Source organism: Anticarsia gemmatalis, chromosome 8 (assembly GCF_050436995.1).
Source record: "Anticarsia gemmatalis isolate Benzon Research Colony breed Stoneville strain chromosome 8, ilAntGemm2 primary, whole genome shotgun sequence".
NCBI classification, from domain to species: domain Eukaryota; kingdom Metazoa; phylum Arthropoda; class Insecta; order Lepidoptera; family Erebidae; genus Anticarsia; species Anticarsia gemmatalis.
In genome coordinates this window covers 6,835,884-6,857,089 of record NC_134752.1, presented here as the reverse complement: position 1 = coordinate 6,857,089, position 21,206 = coordinate 6,835,884, and the positions used below count along the sequence as shown (strand labels likewise).

The following is a 21,206-nucleotide window of genomic DNA, read 5'->3' as shown; positions in this document are numbered from 1 at the left end:
CTACATAGATGCCTAGTTTCGATTAAAATAGCTGCCATTGCCGAATATTGTTAGGGCATTATGACATTATCATCATGATTTTTATTGGTAAGTAGATTGAAAACCTTATAATAATCCTAGACAGATGGCTGTTTATCAGATTACCTGATAACCATAAGTACTACAATCCCTGCTTAATTTTGAATCAGATGAGCATGTCACATGTGTATTGTACAAAATTATTTTATTTTTTTATCTAAGGTTTACAAGGTAAGGTTTAAAAAAACATTGACCTAGGTTTTCCTAGGTCAATGTTTTTTTTAATGACGTTACGATATTACGATTGGCTAAAGGCCTTGACCTTTGCTCTTTGTCTTAATTATTAAGTAGGTACCATTTTCTTTGGACTTTTATCTTTACCAAGATCGGGAAATATGAAATAACTGTAGAGATATAGGTATATTACGAGTAACTGTACTTATTTAGTTATCTACAAAGATAAGGTAATTAAAGCAGACAACCTATCTAAATGCCCAAATTATTACCGATAATGAGGGAAATCCGGTTAAATGTAGAAATTGTAGGCTTTAATTCAACAGTATTAACTTATCACATTCACCATCTGTATTAGATTAACTGATTTAGAAAAGTGACCAATTTTCTTGAACATTTCAAATCCCCAAAGGTTTTTGAGATAGAGAATTCTATAAAGGTGTACTCGTAAATTAAGTCAATAGCTCTCTAAGAATTTTCGTAGTCGGAGTAGTGAATAACTCTTTTTTTCATGTGTTAGTAATCGCCTTTTACAATATTTATTCAATCATAAGTTATCGTCAATTCATCTGATATGTTTTTTTATGTCAAAAGCAAACAGTTAAATGCAAAAACGATTTTAAACACTTGATAAATTGAGATCAAACCATTTCGTTACAAGTAGAACGATGATTACAAAGGGAAAAAATATAAACCAAAGTAAGAATTTATGAAGTTTATTATTGGACTTTATTACATAAGATCGATAGAATTAGCATTGTAAAATCCACCTTTACATTTTTAGGAGTTCCATTTATGTCCATTAAAACTGAGAAACATCAGATAACATTTTTACATATTAACTATATACTACGACGTAATGAACAAAAAGCTGAATTACACAGTAAATGTGAAAAAAATAAACTTTTACTTATGCTTAGATTTCTTCTTCTTTTTGCTAGACTTCTTCTTATGTTTGCGTTTTTTCTTCTTTTTCTTATGATCATCCGAGCTTGACTCTGACTCACTCTCACTGTCACTGGCCGCTCGTTTTTTCTTCTTCTTGCTACTACGTTTCTTTTTCTTCTTTCGTTTGCGAGCATCGGATGAAGATGAAGACGACGAATATTCGGAATCACTAGTAGATTCGCTTTCAGAATCAGGTTTCTTTTTGACATTAGCCAGATCCAGTTTAATAGTTTCGTTGTCAAGTTTAGGTTTTTTTGTTTCGATCACTCCGCTAGGTGACGTAGAACGTTCCCGTTTTTTGGGGAGTTCTTCTTTATTTTCATTGTCAGATTCAACGGTCTCATCATAATCTGGCTCAAAATGCGCTTCATCCAACGTCGATTTCTTCCGCTCCCGATCAGTGTTAGAACCCTTTGTTTCTCCAGATAAACTTTTTTCCTGAGCTCGTTCAGATGTCATATTTTCATTTTTCTTTTCTTCTTTTAAAGATTTCTCAGAATTTTTCTTCTCGCTGGAACTACGACTACGATGTTTTTCGCTTCCTTTTATTGTTTCAGACATTACTCGCCTGTCACCTTTATTTGAATCAGGTCTATTTACGGTATCTGGTTTACGAGCCCTTTCTCTTTCTACAGTAACACGTCTATAAGGTTGTTCTCGTTGTTCGCGTTGTTCGCGTTGCTCACGTTGTTCACGTTGTTCACGTTGATCACGTGGCTCACGTTGTTCACGAGGTTCACGTTGTTCACGTTTAGGTGTTTTGGACCTTGATTTTACACGCTCCACTGTACTATGAACTACTCGTGGTTCTCTACCTTTACGTACATCTTCTACCTTCCCGCCGAGGCGCTCTTTCACTGATAGACGCGGAGGTGGTGTTTTTGAATACCTTCGTTTCCTGTCATTAATTTCGATAGACCGTTGCTCGGAATCAGTTACTGGTACTGTTATTTGAATGTTGTTCATAGATGGTTTTGGTGCTTCGTCACCATACAGCTTTAGACGATCACTGCTGATTTTCTTTATTTCTATAGGTCTCAAGGAACTGATTGCTTTTGCAAATATAGCATTTTCTGCTCGTTTTATAACATCCGATGTTACTTTACTTCCATCTTCTTCCTCATCGGGAGAAGTTATCTCCCCAGGTTCTTTCGCCTTCTCTGCATTATCTTCGTCTACTTCCCATTTAGATAATTCGGGCAAACTTGCCAACATTTCTTTACTTGGTTGTGTACTTACTTCCGTTTCGACTTTCAAATCTAATTCTTCAGCAGAGGCTTGGAGTTCGATACCGTCAAATGGTTCCTCTTTGCTGGTATTATCGGCGCTTTTACTTTCTGATGTTGTATTTTTCTCTTCACTTTTAACGTAATTTTCTATGATTTCCTTATCAACTACTGCTTCGTCACCGTACAAATCATCATTAGGTTTACTATTAGGCTCTGCTTTTTTCGGAGAATCGACTTCTTTCTTGATAATATTTTCCGATTCGGTATTTTCTTTTTTAACAACCGTTATTTTCTCACTATCCATCTTGTCTGTGTCAGTTTCACTACTTTTAACGTTATCTTTATCAACATCATCCTCTTCTTTTTTGCTTTGATCCTTTTCTTTCTTTTCTTTTTTATCACGTTTCTTCTTTTTCTCATTGTCTTTTTCCTTTTCCCTTTTCTTCTTCTTACGTTCTTTCAGTTTTTTCTCTTTATCTTTGTGATCTCTACTTCTATCGGCAGATGACTTTTCGCGAACACGTTCTTCTTTCTTTTCTCGTCGAGATTCGCGATCACGCGAACGTCCCCTGGATTCACTACGTTTCTTCTCACGTGTATCTCTACTACGTTTTGGTGATATACGAGATTTTTTATCAGGACTTGCCCTATCATGGTCACGTTCCTTATCGTAGTCACGATTTCTGTCATGGTCTCGAGGCCTATCTTCACGGCCTTCGCGAACCTCTCTAGTTTTATCATATCCTGATCTTCTATCAGAATCTCGATTCCTCTCAGGTTTATCGACCGCTTCGCGGTTTTCCGGATACCTTTCTCTATCCCTAGGCTCACGATCGCGATGTCTTTCGTGTTCAACATTTGGGTTTGGGTTACGTCTAGGTGCACCTCTACTGCGAACACTAGATCTATTATAACCAGGCCGTGTGTGGTCACGAGGACCGCCACTTTCATCTCTATAATTATCACGGAAATTAGGATCATGGTAGTTAGGTACCACTGGTTCTCGAGGATCCGCACTAGGAGGGCGATAAGGAACGCCAGGCTCGGGAAATCTCCCGTGAGGAGGATTTTCCCGGAATGCACCTTCTCTATAAGGTACATTTCGGTAAGCTCCATCGCGGAACGGTGGCGGCCCTCCTCTAAAGTTAGGATCACGATATGGTCCACCTTGTGGACCTTCTCGATACGGTTGGCCATCTCTAAATGGTACCGGGCCTGGATCACGATAATGACCCGGTCTATAATTATCCCTAAACCGAGGTGGCTGCTCGCCAACATGGACAGGTATTTCAGTCTGAACTGGTGGCGGTATTGGCATGTCCCTGTACCCCACAGATCCCTCTCCATACGGTGGAGGTCTATACGGGTCTCTATAGTTAGAAGGGGGTAATCTGTCGCGATCTAGCGGACCCGGGGGGCCAAACGGGGGTTTCTCAAAAGGCGAAGGTTCGAAACCTGGAACAGGTGGTTCTACGCCAGGAGGTATGTCTTCAAACGGAGGACCGTCGTAACGACCACGATATCCTGGTGGCGGTTCAGTTTGTACGGGGAGGTTACCCATGGGTGGAATCGGTTTCACGCTCATTGGAGGATATGGAGGTGGCTGCGCACTGCCTCTTGGACCATACCTGAAAGAAAATTGTTTTATATATAATTAATCAAAACATTACTGAATCATTATTAAGGGAAAGTCATTTGCACCCGAAATGACCACAAATATGCCTCGCGAATCGAACCTGCAGTACTATAGGGAAATGTTAGAAGCCCTTACTTTCAAATCATCTAGGAATCAGTATTACACTTTTTCCTTAGTGTATCAAATCAAGTCAAAGGGGTATCACTTTGAAATTATTTGTTTCAAAAAATGATAATGTTTCTAGACTTCCCTAAACTGGGCTTCGAATGTTACGAAGTATTATATATAAAAGTAGCTAAATGTTAGTTTTATCCAGAAATATTTGATTCCACAGCACCCGTCACACAGAGGCTGGGTATTGGACCGAGACTAATATAAAACAAGGTGAGGCAGTATATATAATTATTAACTGCAAAGTACAAAGCATTATCGTACCATAATCGAAGTCCAACATTATGCAATTTACCCATCCCTTGTGATTGGGTCATACTGAATGGGCTCTAATACACACCATTCGTGGCGTAACGTAGAACAAAAACATTCCTTTTCATATGATCTAGTTTACCAGCAGTCCATTATTAGCAGCCAGATCAGCCTTCACTGCGAATTCTTCCATCGTGGATACACCACCATCTTCTCTAGAATCTGCCTAAGAATCTCAAAAGAAAATAGTTTAAGGTGTACAAAATACTGTATACTATAATATTTATGTACTGTTATACAAAAATGCCTTAAAAAGGCACGCAAAACAAATCTACATTAACTTATCTTCTAAAACAAACATACAATACTATAATGTTTACAAGCAAGTACAAGTCAAAATTATAAGTTGTTAACAATTACTAGCTTATAAAGTGGTTAACATTTATTTTCATCCACTCTATATCACAATAAGATTCAACATGTATGTTGAATCTTATTCTCTATATAAATGATGTGTTATTACATGACATTTTCTATCTTGTTTAATGCATACAAAGTATTATAATAAAATAAAAAACATACACACAACAAGAGTATGGATCTTAGAGGATAAAAGACAATTCTTGCATCGCGGTGCATATAACATTACAATATAACACAGTAACGACACAAAAAAAAACAATATAATCCATTTGCAGAAACTACATAAGCTAGACTCTAGCAGACATACAATTGTAGCGAATTCGCTACTATTTTATAATAGCTTTACAAGTTATACACCCTGTACTTTAATCTAAAACAGATTTTTCGTAAAACTATGCAACATATTAAGCACTCCAAGGTTACTTTTGCACACGAATTCATACAAAGTTCGCGTTCGATTCTACGTCATTATACCTTGAATCGTTTTAATCTGTACAAAGTATTCCGATGCGTAATGACAAATCAAATAAACATTATAGATACAGATATTACAAGTGCATCTTTAGGTCAATATATTAAGTATATTTGCCAATAAACTGAAATATCATGCCCATTGATCATTGTCATCGTATAATTGTGAATACCGTACATCGTCGATAAAATATAACAAATAGACTAACAAACCCGCTCTATGAAGTGTCAAAAATAATTTTATGTAGGTATGTATATGTTACTGTAAAAGCCCGAACTTTTACCATTGAGAGTTGGTAAATCTTAGGTTTTAACGGAAAATCTTAGGATTTACCACAGTTCGTGCTTTTACTGTAACATATATACTTGCAAATATGACGTCGCAGTCTTGCATTTTCGTTGATATCAAGTCAGTGATAAATATGTTGTTTCGGAGTGTAATTATTTCGAACATACAAAGTAAAATAAATCTATCACAGCTTAAGCATTAAGGATGGTTTATATATCTAGACGTGGTTTAACTTATTTAAGAACCTAATCAAAATAATCTATTAATCGCAAATCGAACAAAATAAGTTTTTTCGTTTGTAAAGCTTAAAATACTATAGAAAGGTATATTTTTAATGAAAGCACCCACTAAGTATTATGTACATACCAGGGGGAAGTAAGGTTTGGTTTGATACATTAAGTTAAGGTTGAAAACATTTAGACTTTGATTTAAAACATATAAATACATGTTTCAGTATTCTTTTAGAACATAATCACCAGCATAAATATTAAAAAGTAAATTTTATATAACTTAACTTTTGGGTCGGATTACGAAGCAAAAAGAAATGTCGAAGGTGCTTATAAATATTAGAAAGAGAACAAGTTGTTCGGTTTCAAACAAAAATCTTATAATCTGTAAATAGGTATATTTTGGATTAAAGTGGTGAAGTCCACAAACCAAAGTCGGTTGAATACTAAGTTCAAATGTATTACTATTTTTATTTATATTTTATAACAATAAGGCAACTCAATTTTTAAGAATGTGGGCTCCATTACATCATTTGCAAATTACAATTTTATTTATTACAAAAATTGCATAACATTAATAAATTGTATGATAACATATTCAATTTTTTTTCAATTTACAAAATAAAAATTTAAGCATTGGGATGTTAACAAATTATCAGAGTAAAATAATACATTAAATTAAAGTTACATTTTTTCTTTAATAACTCCATAATTAAGAAACAGTCCCAGTAACAATCTTGTTGTACAGCATTTTAAGTGAAATACACCTTGTAAAAAGCAACAAGTGAAGTGTACACAACTTAGGTTTCTATTTAAAATAATAGCTAAGGAAATAAAAAGCACTCGTTTAATAATATAAACTTTTTATTTATCTCTATCACAGATTGATTACTGTAAAGCGACTAGAACTATAGCTAATAACATTGAAGTGTAACATTCAGCTATAACATATAGAACGAAAAAGCCGATAGTTGTCAACGAATAAAAAATATTAAATTGAGTATAAATCCACTGAGCTACGCTTATACAACATTATAACTTTCTTTTATTACGATACAGGTGTACTTTTACTACGGTCTACTACTTTTAATCATCGTAGGGTGGTTTTGTTAAAAAAAAATAACCAACATACTAATGCATAACAATGTAATCAATAACAATATTATCCAATCATTTCATAAATGACGAAAAACGCGGATCTCCCTCTAAGATGTTTTATTTAAATTACAAAGCTAAATTAATGAATTTACTATCTCCAAATATAATCCCTGATATCTTAATGATCGTCTAGACACGTGTTAATATTTAAAGCAGTCTAGGCATTTTGCACACCGTAACTTTGACAATATCTATACGCATAACATAACAAAAACACTTGCTCTATCTAAAGATACAGATTGCACGAAAAATTGCATTTCATTCATATTTCTATATCGAGATGTAGATTAAACATTTATTTTTTAAGTCGGATTGTTGATACAATAATTTAGTGTTTTTTTTTATAATTTACTGGTAACCAGCTCTCCAGTATAACAAGATATAGGGATGTGAATGAGGCAAGGGATTTTTTGTAATGATCGTACCAAGTGGCGTTCTTTGGTCTCTGCCTACCCCTATGGGAAAAAGGCGTGATGTTATGTATGTGTGCTTACACCTAACCAGGCATTAATTTTGCAATTTTAATTACCTTTTTACATTTAGGGCTCTTTCAATTTAGACGTTTCGTGTCGTACGGCTGCCGCACGTTAACCGTGCCGCTGGTTATAGCCCGCTGCCGTACCGCTGCGGTACGTTAGCCGTCCGACACCAAACGCCTAAATTGAAAGCTTATCTGACTGCCGTGCGTTTGTATGTTAGTGTTGTTTTAAATTCATGTGACAGCAGTGTAGCCATGGACTCTGACGAAGAAACATTACTGTTAGTGCTCCTGTTAAAAAATATCAAACAGAAACAAAAACGCCGCGCCCGTAAAAGAACACTACCGATGTTTTCATTAACATGTAATTTTGGTGATTTCCATATTCTTTATCCTATCCTATCCTTTACTCTTATCTATTGTGTCTCCTCACTAAAATTTTTGCAATATGACGTAGCCTTGTAGAGAGGTTGAAAATTATTAGGTTTATTTTTAAGACTAAAGAAAATAGTACTGATTTTTAGTTTAAAGGCTGATTGTATTGAATTATTCTGATTTCTTATTGAGGATCTGTATTTAAAAAATAGTTATAATGCTAGACAAGACAGATTTTTCGTGTTTCAATTTGTAATACTCGTTAGACGTCACTACAAAGTTGTCAAGCTATATTTTAAAGAGTATAGCTGTCACGTTTAGTCACCGCACTATTCAACAGCGAAATGAACACGTGGAGCTTGCGACGTTGCCGTCCTGTCGTCGTGCGTTCTCGGTACCGACACCGCACTGCTGCCGCACCGTGCGATTTGTATGAAAACAAATGACCGTCCGTGCACCGTACGACAAACGCACCGTTTCGGCACTGCTGCGGTCCGACACGATACGGCTAAATTGAAAGAGCCCTTACATAATAAAATATGTACCAACAAGTCCCATTAGTTTGAAATTAAATGAGACAACTTTGTGACATACATACATAATATCACGCCTGTTTTACCCGAAGGTTTAGTCAGAGGTGTATAAAATACAGCCATATTTCGCCGGTAACAATGTTAGTCGAGGAGCGAGCCTATTGCCATCTATGGGACATGTTAGCTAACCCCGGACTGCGCCACAGAGGCAGTCAGCGGAAACAATTTATGAACCGCAACATGATGCCTACACTAAGTAGGAAATCAGACTCGATACCTATTTGATTACATCAAATTCTTTTGCTCTTTGGAAAGCAGTTATTCTTACTAGTATTTATTCATCAAAGATAACGTTCCCTATTAATCATTGTTGATAATAATCAGTTTCATGTTAGTATTTTCAGTAGGTTGGTACCTATCTGATTAACAGAAACGTTGTTGCAGAATTACGTAAGAATGATGAAAATAAAGCTCGGCAAACACACTAAAAGAAAAATTATGATCAAATTGAAAATATTTAAGCAAAATTTGGTCAGTCACTATGAATACGTATAAAATTACCTAGTTATTTTTTCTCGGATAACTAATTTTAGGACAAGATTCGCGTCACAAAATAAGTAAGTGTCGAATAACGTATCTAGATTAAATGAAAGTTATATGAATAGTCCGGTCAATATTCTACTTATCAATCTGCCGAATACTTTAGGTAATTATACAGAGAGGCAGACGGTTCTCTAACGAAACGGGCATCTTCTGGCATGCTCCCGACAGTCGAAGCCAAACTCAATCGCGATGGATTTGAGCTTATATGCCAAAACGCGTACTGTTAAATTCCAATCCAACGCATGATAAATAGTGAAATGAAATTTATTACCTTGTTGCATTTAGATTACTTACAATTTACATCAGCGTTTGAATTTTAAAAGTACGATTTTGACAGTTACTTCAACTCGACACTATTGAATTTGAATTTAAGGGGCGGGAGTAAGGCATGGTCCGGACTGCAGGACTCACCATTTTAGAGATGTTATGCATCGAAATTCTTGAAATTTAGCTTTTTTAATCTAGACCGGGTGTACTAAATTAGCGATTGTTATATCTTTACTCAACGTTCTGTAATACATATGCATCACAAAATGCTAAAGGGTATAAACTGAAGATATTAATGGCATTGAATGAATGGCCGTGAAACCAGCCTTCGTGCAGTAACTGCACAAGTATCCTTTGTCTAAAAAGTAGAAGTGTTAAGACAATAAAAAAATGACATGTTATTGACCGCTCTAACTAAGACAGCTATCTGATAGCTTACATACTTTGGTATTTGTACCCTACAAATGGTATATTTTTTTAAAATACGTGCACTAGTTCTGGAGATCACCCCGCACATGTACAGAAGCTTACAACTAAGTAGTCTCGAAACGTTTGCATTTTGAGGCTAGTTGTGACTTTATTTATCTGTAAAATAACAGTTAAGTCTAATATTATCTATCTATACAACTATACATAAAGAATATTACATTTTTTATTCACAGTTAATTCAGTCTTTAGTTATTTGTACAGTACTTGTCCTATAGTCAAGTGTAAACTCATCCAATTTATTTTGTCGATCTAATATCGACAACATAAATATAATAACATCAACCACTAGAGTAAGAGATATCATCGTTCTTTCTCAAGCAAGATATTACATTGAAGCCCAGTGGCAGTTGACATATGACCAATTTCCAGAACCAGTTACTAAGCTAAGACCCGAAATTGCGTTAAGCGGACGCTCACGACAGCACCCGTTCAGTGAACAGGAACGTACTCACGCTTATGTGCACGTGGACAGTTTCCGCGGTACTGCAACCGGGCCAGACGCGAGTATCGGATTATACGCAGTAGTACTAGTTGTAAGCGCTAGGCACGCTAGTGCGCAAGTTCGAGGCTCGCTGCGCCGCGCCGGGTGCCCGCGCAGGTGTCCGCTTCGCGCAGTTTTAGGCCTGAGTCCTTCAAACTTATTCCGGAATGTGTCGTTATCGTCAAATGTTTAATTATATTTAATGACTCCTGATTACCACATAAGCAAAGACATATAAGCTATTCTTAAATATAGCGTCATTGGTGAAATTGGGCATAGGTACTATATAATTGCATCGCGACACACCGTTCCACTTTCATCGATAGAAATGTACATCTTTTCTTATTTCACACAGCACATGATACAAATATTCATATTGGATATAATATGATTAATTGTTATGTGATTCTTTTATTTTGACAATTACGCACATCACAGAAATTGGTAAATATGAATCATATGAGTAAAAAAACTCCTTTTTTATTTTTTTTGTATAACCGTGTCAGTCATTATCACCCAATATATAATATATACCAGTAAGTAACTTACTTAGAAACCATATAGTCCAGTAAGTAACTTACTTAGAAACCATAGACGTAGTACAACTAGGGTAGCAATAAAAATGCTAGAAAACATCAATAGATGCATGTAAGTTTTCCATATGAGGCAAGCGATCCCGGCCTACCCGAGCCACTGCAGCCTTTACCAACTCCTAGCCCACGGCTGCGTTTCTCCAACAATCCCGTTTTCACCTATAATTATGCCAGATTCCTATACCATTAACTTGGCCATTCCCCGTCCACTCTCCAGTTGTGCGTTATACATAATCCAGGTCTAGTTAACTAAAATGTATCTATATAGACGTCAGTTACTTGAAATGAAGTCAAAAATATCTGTCTGCTTGTGTGTAACAATATAGTTAGACACAGACTACAGCATTATTATGGCATGCTTAACCAATTTGATGAAATTTTCTAGAAATAATTGAAGAGTTTGTGTTAAAGCGAGAGAAAAAAACGCGAGTTGCGACTCTAGTTGTACTGTGTCTATCAATCAAGTGAGAACTGAAGAAAGAAAATTAGATATTGACTATTATTATGTAGATGGGTCACAAATCAATTGGTTCAACCAATTAATTAACAACATAGAATGGCTAAAAAAATCATCTTTTACAAAAACATTCAATTATATAGAAAATCAATACAATTTGAGAATAAATTATGTTACATAATAGCATGCAATATAAATAAATAGTATATTTATTAACTATCTTATCATACTAATATCACAGCTTCCAAGTTAGGCGTTACTGTTGTTCATTCGTTGAATACTGATGTCATACTTACCATTAAATAATAAATCCACCAGTTAAAATACATTTTTTTTATCAAATCGTCATAACTTTAAACAAAGTTATTGTTAACAACTTATGCTAACACATTTAAAAATACGCAACCAAAGGCCGATATCCGTTTTTAATCGAGTTTGTACACTGAAACGCGAACACAGGTTCAATCCGCTCAGCGATATGGCAACATCGAACAAACGCGTTCTCTTACATGTCGGTAAAGGGCGCATGAAGACACTATTTAGACTTTTACAATCGTACCTGGCTCCGTAAGGCGGCTCAACACTACGTCGGGGCGGCGACAACAGTTCGTCGTATACACCAGCATATCTGTTCAAACAATTTAAATACGTTAAATGGTGAATAACAACACACAATACTTATATTTACGAAATATTATGTATATGAAATAAATATCATTATCATGTAAAATCATTATAAAAAAACATTAATAAATATTATACGAAAACTCACCGATGAGGAGATAAGTTGCGCGGTGGCGGTGAACGCATAGCAGATCGCCGCGGTGAGCGTAGCGGTTCTCGCAATGGTGGTTCACGCAACGATTCCCGGAGAGGTGACCGCGGCGGGGAGCGTGGCGGCGAGCGTAGCGGGGAGCGGGGTATCGGCGACCGTAGCGGCGTGCGGTAGCGTAGCGGGGAACGATGTCGCCTACGCGGGGAGGGCGATCTGACAAAAAGAAAACACAGACTTCAGCGTTGTTACATACATATAACACTTCATTATTATCATAAAAATAATAAATTAAACATTATAACAAGACAGATATTAATGTAACAATTACCTGGTCAGTGACAAAGTTCTTTCGCGAGTACGGCGCCGTCGTGGCGACCAAGGAGATCGACGCAGGCGGCCACGTGATATGGAACGCGATCTGTCAAAGATTTCATTACGGACGTAAATACAACAATTGTTTAGAAAGGGGACATCGATATTTCATCAAAAGAAAGCGATCGTAATGTCCAATAAATTTTAGGAGTACGAACAATAACCGATATGCCACAAAATATGTTATTCTTCAGTATTATTTATTTACAGCTGGTTAGACACAAATAGGTAGAATTAGTGATATGCTGGAGTAATTCATGCCGGAAGTGAGCCTCAGAAAAGCGGATAAGTCGTGACATTTTCACCTGCGTTTCATGCATTTTCATATAAGTTAAGAGCACAATACAAAAAAAAACAGCAGAATGACAATTTAGAACAAATAAGCACATGCAAACGGACACGAAGCCGGGAACGAAAGGCGGACAATAAATTTTAAACGGAGCGTGCAAAGTCACAGGTTGCGAATCAACGAACCTAGAGTAGCGCAGGCGGCTGGAACCTCGACTACGGGGCCGGGCGCGGGGCGAGCGGGGCGAACGGGGCGAGCGCGGGGAGCGCGGGGAGCGCGGGCTGCGTGGCGCGCGGGGCGAGCGGGGCGCGCGGGGCGAGCGCGGCGGCCGCGGCGAGCGCGGAGAGCGCGGGGAGCGCGGCGAGCGCGGCGTGCGCGAGCGCGGGGAGCGCGAGCCCGACGCCGCGCGCCGCCGCTCCTCCTCGCGCCGCTTGGCTCGCATCTCCTTCTCGCGGATCATCCGGTTGAACGCCTCGAGGGGATCGTCGCCGTGCCTACGACAACACACGAGATGCTCCTTAACAGAACGAACGAGCCGAAATCGCGTTCGGGTAGGTTTTATCCATCGAGGGAGACGACCGTCGAGAGACCGTCGGATTGAAATCGATCGATGTCGATCGCTGAATCTAAAACGAGACGAGATTCTCTAATCGCAAATTGACTCGAGACGACAGAGATAGGTAGAAATAAAAGAAATCAAGTAACGACTGTAGTCTCCGTGTCGATGTTAAAACCGTGAACGTAGATTTATTCGTACCCGTTAGTGGGCGAGTCTTTTATGCCGGGCGGAGGAGGCTGGTACGGTTCCGGTCGATAGCGATCATTGTACGGGGGCCGCGACGGTCCAGCCGGCCCCATGGATCTGCTGGAGGAAGAACTGAAAAGAACACAGAAATATATATTCTGAAGAATAATACAGTTATTTGTATCTAAAGTTATTAAAGAAGAAGATATCATTTTCAAAATATCGTTATCAAGTTGGGATTACCAAGAGTCTCGTCTCTGATTTCGGGACGAGACTCTTGCTCGACAGTGATACAGGAATGGATTAATTTTATATATTATATTTAAATATTTAGAATGTTATAGCCGTTTACATAGTAGTTGTAGTTAATGATTAAATATAATAGGTACTAACTTGTAACGCCTTGACGGAGGTGGGACGCCTGGCATGAAAGGTGGAGGAGGCCCGCGATTATAAACCACCTGCAAATAAGAGTAAAAAAAATCATCCTTCTAATTTTATAAAGTCAAAAGCTATGTCTGTAACTGTTAATTAAAAACTTAATGAGTTAAAATTTATACTAATATTACAAAGCTCAAGAGTTTGTTTGTTTGTTTGAACACGCTAATTTCAGAAACTACTGGAAGGATTTGAAAAATATTTCAGTGTTAGATAGCCCAGTTGTTGAGGAACAGAGTATCAGTAAAAAATGTTACAAAACGGGAAAAATGTTGACCCACTCTTTCTTATGTGACGCAAGCGAAGTTGAAAATGAAAAATTTCGCATTTTTTTAAATCATTCCACGACATGCAATATCCTGCTCACATTCAATAGAATCTATGATGTTATATTAAATCTGGTCCTTCTATTCTTTAGCTCTAAATGGAACTGCTAAATAAGAGTCACTAAGATTCCAAGTTCCCAACCACAGTATAACTTATTAACCCAAGAAGTGTGCTAAACTAGGCGCAAGATTGAATGGTGATTGGGTGATTGATGTTCAATGAAAATGCTGAACTGGTTATGTAGTTGGCTGCGATATTAATTAATACTATTTACCTGTGATGACAATGGATCTCTTCGCTCATCAATTGTAGGAGTACTAGCTCTCTGTTCATCTATTCTCGGCATCTAAGACAAATATCATAATGTTAATATGCTTTATAACGCTTAAGATCATATCATCAAAAATATATGCATGTAACAAGGTACTAACATTGACTGGCAAAGTTGGCGCTGCGTCAATCCCTGGCGGCTTCATACTAGGCGGGGGCCTAGAGCCTGAAACAAATTACCATGTAAAATATAAATAAATTATATTCCCCCTAGATTTAAAAAAATACAATATATAAACAGCAGGTGAGCAGATCAAGCGTAATTTTAAAGGAAATATCGGCCTACAGGTATTAATCTTAAATACAACCCACAACCAAAAAAAATGAAGCAGGATCTAAGTTAGAGCAGCCTGGTTAATTTAAAATGTTATCTAAGCTACAAATGTACACAACTGGTAAAACAAAATGGAACGCTGACCACCTTTCACACCGTAGACAATGTATTTTCCCTTACTGGAAATATTTTCACTCATAAGTGCTATATTATTATGCTTCAAACAGATCCAGTTTGTTCAAGTTATGACTGGTTAGCAATCTTTATTATTAATTAAAGACTGCCTTAAAAAGCCACTAAATTGCGATTGTTCATTCATTGTCTTTCTGAAGCATAGAGCTTCAAGAACAAAGCCTGATCTGTTGTCTACTTTGTGCTGTCGATATCATATTCGCTACGTACAAAAAACTATGCCGCCCGTCACCCATTACTCCAGTCTTTAACAAACATCACTCGCATAGTCAGGTAACCTCCACTACGAAAGTTGTTTGTGGTTGCTAAATCCTTCTCGATTTGGCAATGGAGAAGAAAACCATAAACTAAATTCGTTACAGGTCATAGCACTTTATGCAAGCACGGCAACGTCACAGCGTTTTACTTGTCCCTGTTCCTTCACTGAAAAGTAAAAGCGGTGCCGTTGTCGAGCCGTAATAGCTGGTAGGGAACTGCCGTGAGAGGCTAATCCTCGATGATTTAAGAAAAAAAAAATAGAGTATCTTCTGCAAGATGAAGACAGTTACACAAATAAGCATGCAAAACGAGACGCAGGCGGACATGCTAGTACGATGCTAATGATGTACCGTAGCGCGAGTGTCGATGTCGGTCGATATCGGGCGGGTGCGGGTTGTGGTGCGGGTGCGGGTGTGGGTGTAGAATGGGCGCGGGCGCCCGGTGCGCGGCCGGCAACGTCAGGGTAATGTTGTCGTCGGCCGAGCCGTCCGACTCCGAGCCGCGCTCGCCCGCCGCAGAAACGCGCGCGCTCGCCCCACTCGACCCGCCCTTATCTTTAATATCAATCGCACATTAACTAAGCTCTCCGAGAGTATTAACACCTGAGGGAACATGTATTTATCGATCGATAAATATTTTGACTGAGACGATTTCATTGAAACTAATTAAATATGAGGGGAATGGCGCGGGTAGATAGAAATTATATTTCTTACATCGACACATCGAAATGGTGTAATTAATACATCCGATTCTGTAAATATAGGTGAAATACATGAGAAATTTTATTGTGCTATATGAGGTATTCTTTACTATCGGTTCACATTTAACATTTATAATGCTGCGTACATCTTTATAATTCTAACCTGATTTAATGATGTAATGATATAAAATCTACTAAAAGCCCCAACATATAACATATGTACAAACATGTGACATCACTGACTGGCGTTCAATCCTATTATATGTAGGAAAAATCAAGCGCCTATTTCATAAACATTTAAACCCAGTTTCACCACCACTGTATAAGTATCAGCTTAACAAGTTAAAACCTTTAGAATTTTTTTCTTGTACTCGCTGTCACTCATGTCCGATATCTGAGGCACATGTAGCGGAATTTTATCTATTCAAACTGTCAGGTATATATAAGCTTAAACGCTAATGAATAGATACACTACCGCTAAACGTACCTCAAACGGGGTTAAACTCTCCAAATTTACCCTCTGACCTTGAGACAAGTGCCGCATATGTTACCAAGAAGATGAAGAAAGGAAAGGTTCTTTTTGTTCGATTAAAATTTCTGGAATATTCAGTAGTATGGCAGTTTATTCTTAGGGCTCATAACAAATGATGCAGCTTATAACATAATAATATAGATGTATACAGTAAGCAATGTACATTTAATATGAGAACCAACAGAGAGATCAGCTAAATATAGAAAATGATTACCCCATTCTTTTTCAATATGAATTTTATATACACATATAAAGGTACCTCTAAGTATAACGGACAAGAGGAAGAAACTCCATGTTAATTAAATTGCAATTTATTAACACTCCGAAGCACAGTTTAATTCAAAGAAACAAACTGCACAAACATGCCAGAGAAACCAGTTCTCTCAGTCGATATTAGTTACGTGACACAAAAACCCAATAAATAGTTCTTTATAGGTATATACACACCTGCATTACTTGAGCTTGGTTGTACGGGACCGTTAGGTGGCGGCCCTTGAATAATAGGAGGTTCTATGAAAGAAATAAATAGTTATTAAAGAATCTGCAATGCACTCATTAAATAATAACGCCTTCTGAAATTGCTATAGAATTTAACTACATCTCATCAAAGAAACTTTACTTGTGTATCAAGTATATAAAAATAGTAGAACAAATACTAATTACCTAATATAGGCGGGCGCTGTTGCACCGGTGGCGCAGCTGGCCTATGTGGCATTCGGCGACTGTAGCCCGTTTGATTACGGAATGATGAAACTGAGTTTCTTAAGAACCTGATAAAAAAAAGAATAACAATATGTAACATAAAGCAATTAGAAACACATATTATAATTGCATTGTATATTATAAATATTCAAAAAGTAAAGTGTATAACAGATTACCTATTAGGAATTAATGTAGTCGGGGCAATTTCTTTTTCTCGGCAGTCGGGACATTCGTGATCTTCAGATTCTAGCAGAGCACCCCGAATACCTACAGACAGAAATATGCAAATTATTCTACGCATACAGATTTCATACACACAATATCAGAAAGAAACATTTACTTTAGTTTCAGCTTACCTACCTGAAACTAAAAAAAATGTTTCTTTCTGATATTGTGTGTATGAAATCTGTATGCGTAGAATAATTTAAAGGCATTTTAAACAACTTCTATAAATGTGTCAAATTGTTTGCTGTTTACTTACATTCATCACAAAATGAGTTTCCGCAGCAGGGTATCATGACGGCATCCGTGAGTAGATCCCGGCACAGACTACAGATGAGCTCGTCGGGAATGTTGGGCTCGGGTGCAGCAGGCGCATTCGTCGGCGTGTCCGCACCACCTGCACTCTCCGAGGCCAAGTAAGCCTCACTACAAAACAAAGTAAGGATATTAAAACAAAATTAAAAATGGCAATTTAACTGTAATTGCGTGTAATCTATACTAATATTATAAAGCTGAAGAGTTTGTTTGTTTGTTTGTTTGTTTGTTTGTTTGTTTGTTTGAACGCGCTAATCTCGGGAACTACTGGTCCGATTTCAAAAATTCTTTCAGTGTTAGATAGCCCACTTATCGAGGAAGGCTATAGGCTATATATCATCACGCTACGACCAATAGGAGCAGAGTACGAGTGAAAAATGTTACAAAAACGGGGAAAAATTTCACCAATTCTCTCTTATGTAACGCAAGCGAAGTTGCGCGGGTCAGCTATAAAGAATATACAGTAAGTCATGAATGTAGTCAGCTAAACTAATGAATCTTTACATGATTTTTTTTATTATTCTGGCATTATTTTTGCATATCAAATTGATTGTATAGCATAGTGGCACACAGACTAAGTTTCAGAGAAGTATCCAGGCAGGTAAAGCCATAAAACAAAAATGTAGTACGTCATATTCTTGTATACTATGCAATTGCAACAACATTGAAAACTTACTGATCAACAGCTGGTACAGCAAAGGTTCCACTTGGAGTCATCATGGCGCCTGGAGCTTTTGGACCTTCTACAGGTACCATAAAACTACGTGGGATACCTGTACTCCGCCTTATCTCTACAGGATCACCCTGGAAATGAGAAAACAACAATTTTTTATATGAGTTTTTACATATTCTCAATCAGATGTTATTGGCTCACACTTATTTGCTAGAGTGAACTAAATGATGTTAGCAAATTAAGTACCAGTGGAACTGCAACATTACAAGTCAGGTAAGTCTGAGGTACCATCAAATTATAAACAGTTATAAAAAACTAATTCTATTGGCCTAAATTACAGCCCGTGACCTGAGCCCACTTATTGTACAATAAGAGATCTATCAGCAAGTGTATGCAAGAGCACAGGAAATAATATTAATTTTGTGAAGACAATGAACCAACAAGGAAAATATTGAAAGCTTATAGTGTTTTCAAGTAATAATACAGCATAGTTTTACTTAACAACAATACATATTTAACTAACACCCCACTAACATTACTAACTTAGTTTATTTAAAAATCCAAACAAGAAGCACCAATGATTCATTTTACTTTTTAAATGCTTTAATAGAAAAACTTACACAAAATTAAAACAAATACTTGTGTTCTAACACTATACTAATATGTAATAGTTTGGAGTCACATTAAACATCACCCTAAACCAAGACCCTTGAGTAATGGCGTACATCAGCTTATACAAGTGTCCATGCATTTCCAATTCAAATTTATATTTAAGCATATTTTATTACTTATATATTATGTATATACAAACCGAGATAGCAGCTGGACAATCTTTAATCCAGTGGCCACGCTTTTGACACTTGTAGCAAATATAATTAGTAGGTACAGCTCCTCTCTGATTCTGCCCTCTAATTTTCTGATAGCTAAAACATTCACATCAGATTAATTCAATCTTGACTTATAGTACTAATTCCCAGTGTTTTAATAATAATATATAACACTTTTCAGCCAACTGTTTACTGTAAGTCTACAGATAAAAATAATATTTAATTATTGAATTCAAAACCACAAATTTCATGATTATTTTAAAAGACTATCAGTAGCTTGGAAATAACTAAGTGGTAAGTTAGCATCATATGAAAACTAATAATTACAATATATAAACTTTATAGGTACTTTGGTATTTCACATACATATAAATATATGAAATTAATAATAAGCTCTATAAATACATTGCTAAAGAATAAGACATATTCATTATCTAGATTTTTTCAGATGATGATAATAAAGGTAACAAAATTAAAAGTATTGATAATTTGATATATTACTTATCAATTAGGATCATTTGTAATATTCAATATAGGTATCTATACTAATATAATAAAGCTGAAGAGTTTGTTTGTTTGTTTGTTTGTTTGTTTGAACGCGCTAATCTCAGGAACTACTGGTCCGATTTGAAAAATTCTTTCAGTGTTAGATAGCCCATTTATCGAGGAAGGCTATAGGCTATATAACATCACGCTATGGTCATTAGGAGCGGAGTAGCAACGAAAAATGTCACAAAAACGGGGAAAATTTTGACCCATTCTCTTAGGTGACGCAAGCGAAGTTGCGCGGGTCAGCTAGTAATTCAATATAGTTAAATATAGGTATAACAGCTTTTATATGAATAATTTATTGTTTCATAAAATCCTTTTTCATCTTACTTGCTAGGGTCGTAGTCAAAAGTGGATTGTGATATCATAGCATTTATTTTATCCTGTTCGCTACCTTCCATGCGAGACAGATCAGCCAGTCCCTTATTAGGAGCGACATCTTTGTGAAGCGATGCTTGACTATTAGACCCTTCCCACTGTTTTTTAGGTTGTTGAGAAAGAGGAACCCGGGCCACCAAAAGTGATGTATTCTTTGGTATTAATGTGTTATCATCCACATACACTGTAATAAAAATAAAATTAGATTGATCAATCACACAAGCTTGTTTCAGTACTACTATGATGGCGTGTTTACAATTCATCATTTATCAAGGTGATGATATTAATAAGCGAAATCTAAATACACATATTGTGCTCTGATCACATAGCTAAAGTAATTTGTTATGCATTTACAATTTTTTGACCAAATAGATTTGAATGAAGTGTACAGTGCAAATTAGCAATGTTAATGTTTTAGGGTGCAATGGGACCATTTACCGACCTTCTTTTGTTTGAGCATTTGTAATTTGGAGATCAAAATCTGACGTCTTTCCAATACGCTTTTGCTGAGATATAGCGCCTTTTAGATCCCCTACTGATATGTGCAGTCCATCAAAAGTAACTGTATCGTAATCCAACGCACTTTTAAATTTATAATGCACAGACATTTCAAAGTTTCAGATGTTAGTAACATGACAAAACATAAAATCACGTTTAGATTTCACTTCAGTTCCAACCTAGCTTTTACAAGAGAAAATAAATATAAACGAATGAGAACTCTAATAATTGAAATAAATGTTTACGTCCCAGAAAACTAAACCAAATGTAAAGTAAGTATATCAATATGTATTTATTGGTTTATTTAATTTCCAGTATGATGATGAAGCCGTCAGCTAAACCGTATCATATTCAATGACGGCCATTTTAAAATAAGAGCAATAAAAAAATCGATTAAATATAGACAATTATTTTACATGGCAATGGTTACTCTTTTTCCAATACATAGGTACCGTAAAAAATCGACTACATTGTGATT

At 36.6% G+C, this 21,206-nt stretch overlaps 1 protein-coding gene across 3 annotated transcripts; it reads right to left on the bottom strand.

Moving 5' to 3' along the window:
- Window positions 1-952: 952 nt before the first annotated feature.
- Window positions 953-21,083, bottom strand: LOC142974848 (uncharacterized). Of its 3 annotated transcripts, XM_076117408.1 has the most exons (18): window positions 20,673-21,083; window positions 20,183-20,414; window positions 19,288-19,399; window positions 18,480-18,607; window positions 17,748-17,914; window positions 17,443-17,533; window positions 17,228-17,334; window positions 17,012-17,074; window positions 15,683-15,886; window positions 14,710-14,774; window positions 14,553-14,624; window positions 13,907-13,974; window positions 13,526-13,645; window positions 12,954-13,262; window positions 12,436-12,525; window positions 12,105-12,320; window positions 11,892-11,960; window positions 953-4,057 (listed from the first exon to the last, which is right to left on the bottom strand). In XM_076117408.1, exons 1-18 carry the CDS (start codon window positions 20,836-20,838, stop codon window positions 1,159-1,161), a joined length of 5,178 nt encoding a protein of 1,725 aa, XP_075973523.1. In that variant the 5' UTR covers window positions 20,839-21,083; the 3' UTR covers window positions 953-1,158. The 3 variants fall into 3 exon arrangements, with proteins under 3 accessions (XP_075973523.1, XP_075973524.1, XP_075973525.1); XM_076117409.1 differs by lacking the exon at window positions 15,683-15,886; XM_076117410.1 differs by lacking the exon at window positions 20,673-21,083 and having other exon boundaries at window positions 20,247-20,386.
- Window positions 21,084-21,206: the final 123 nt, after the last annotated feature.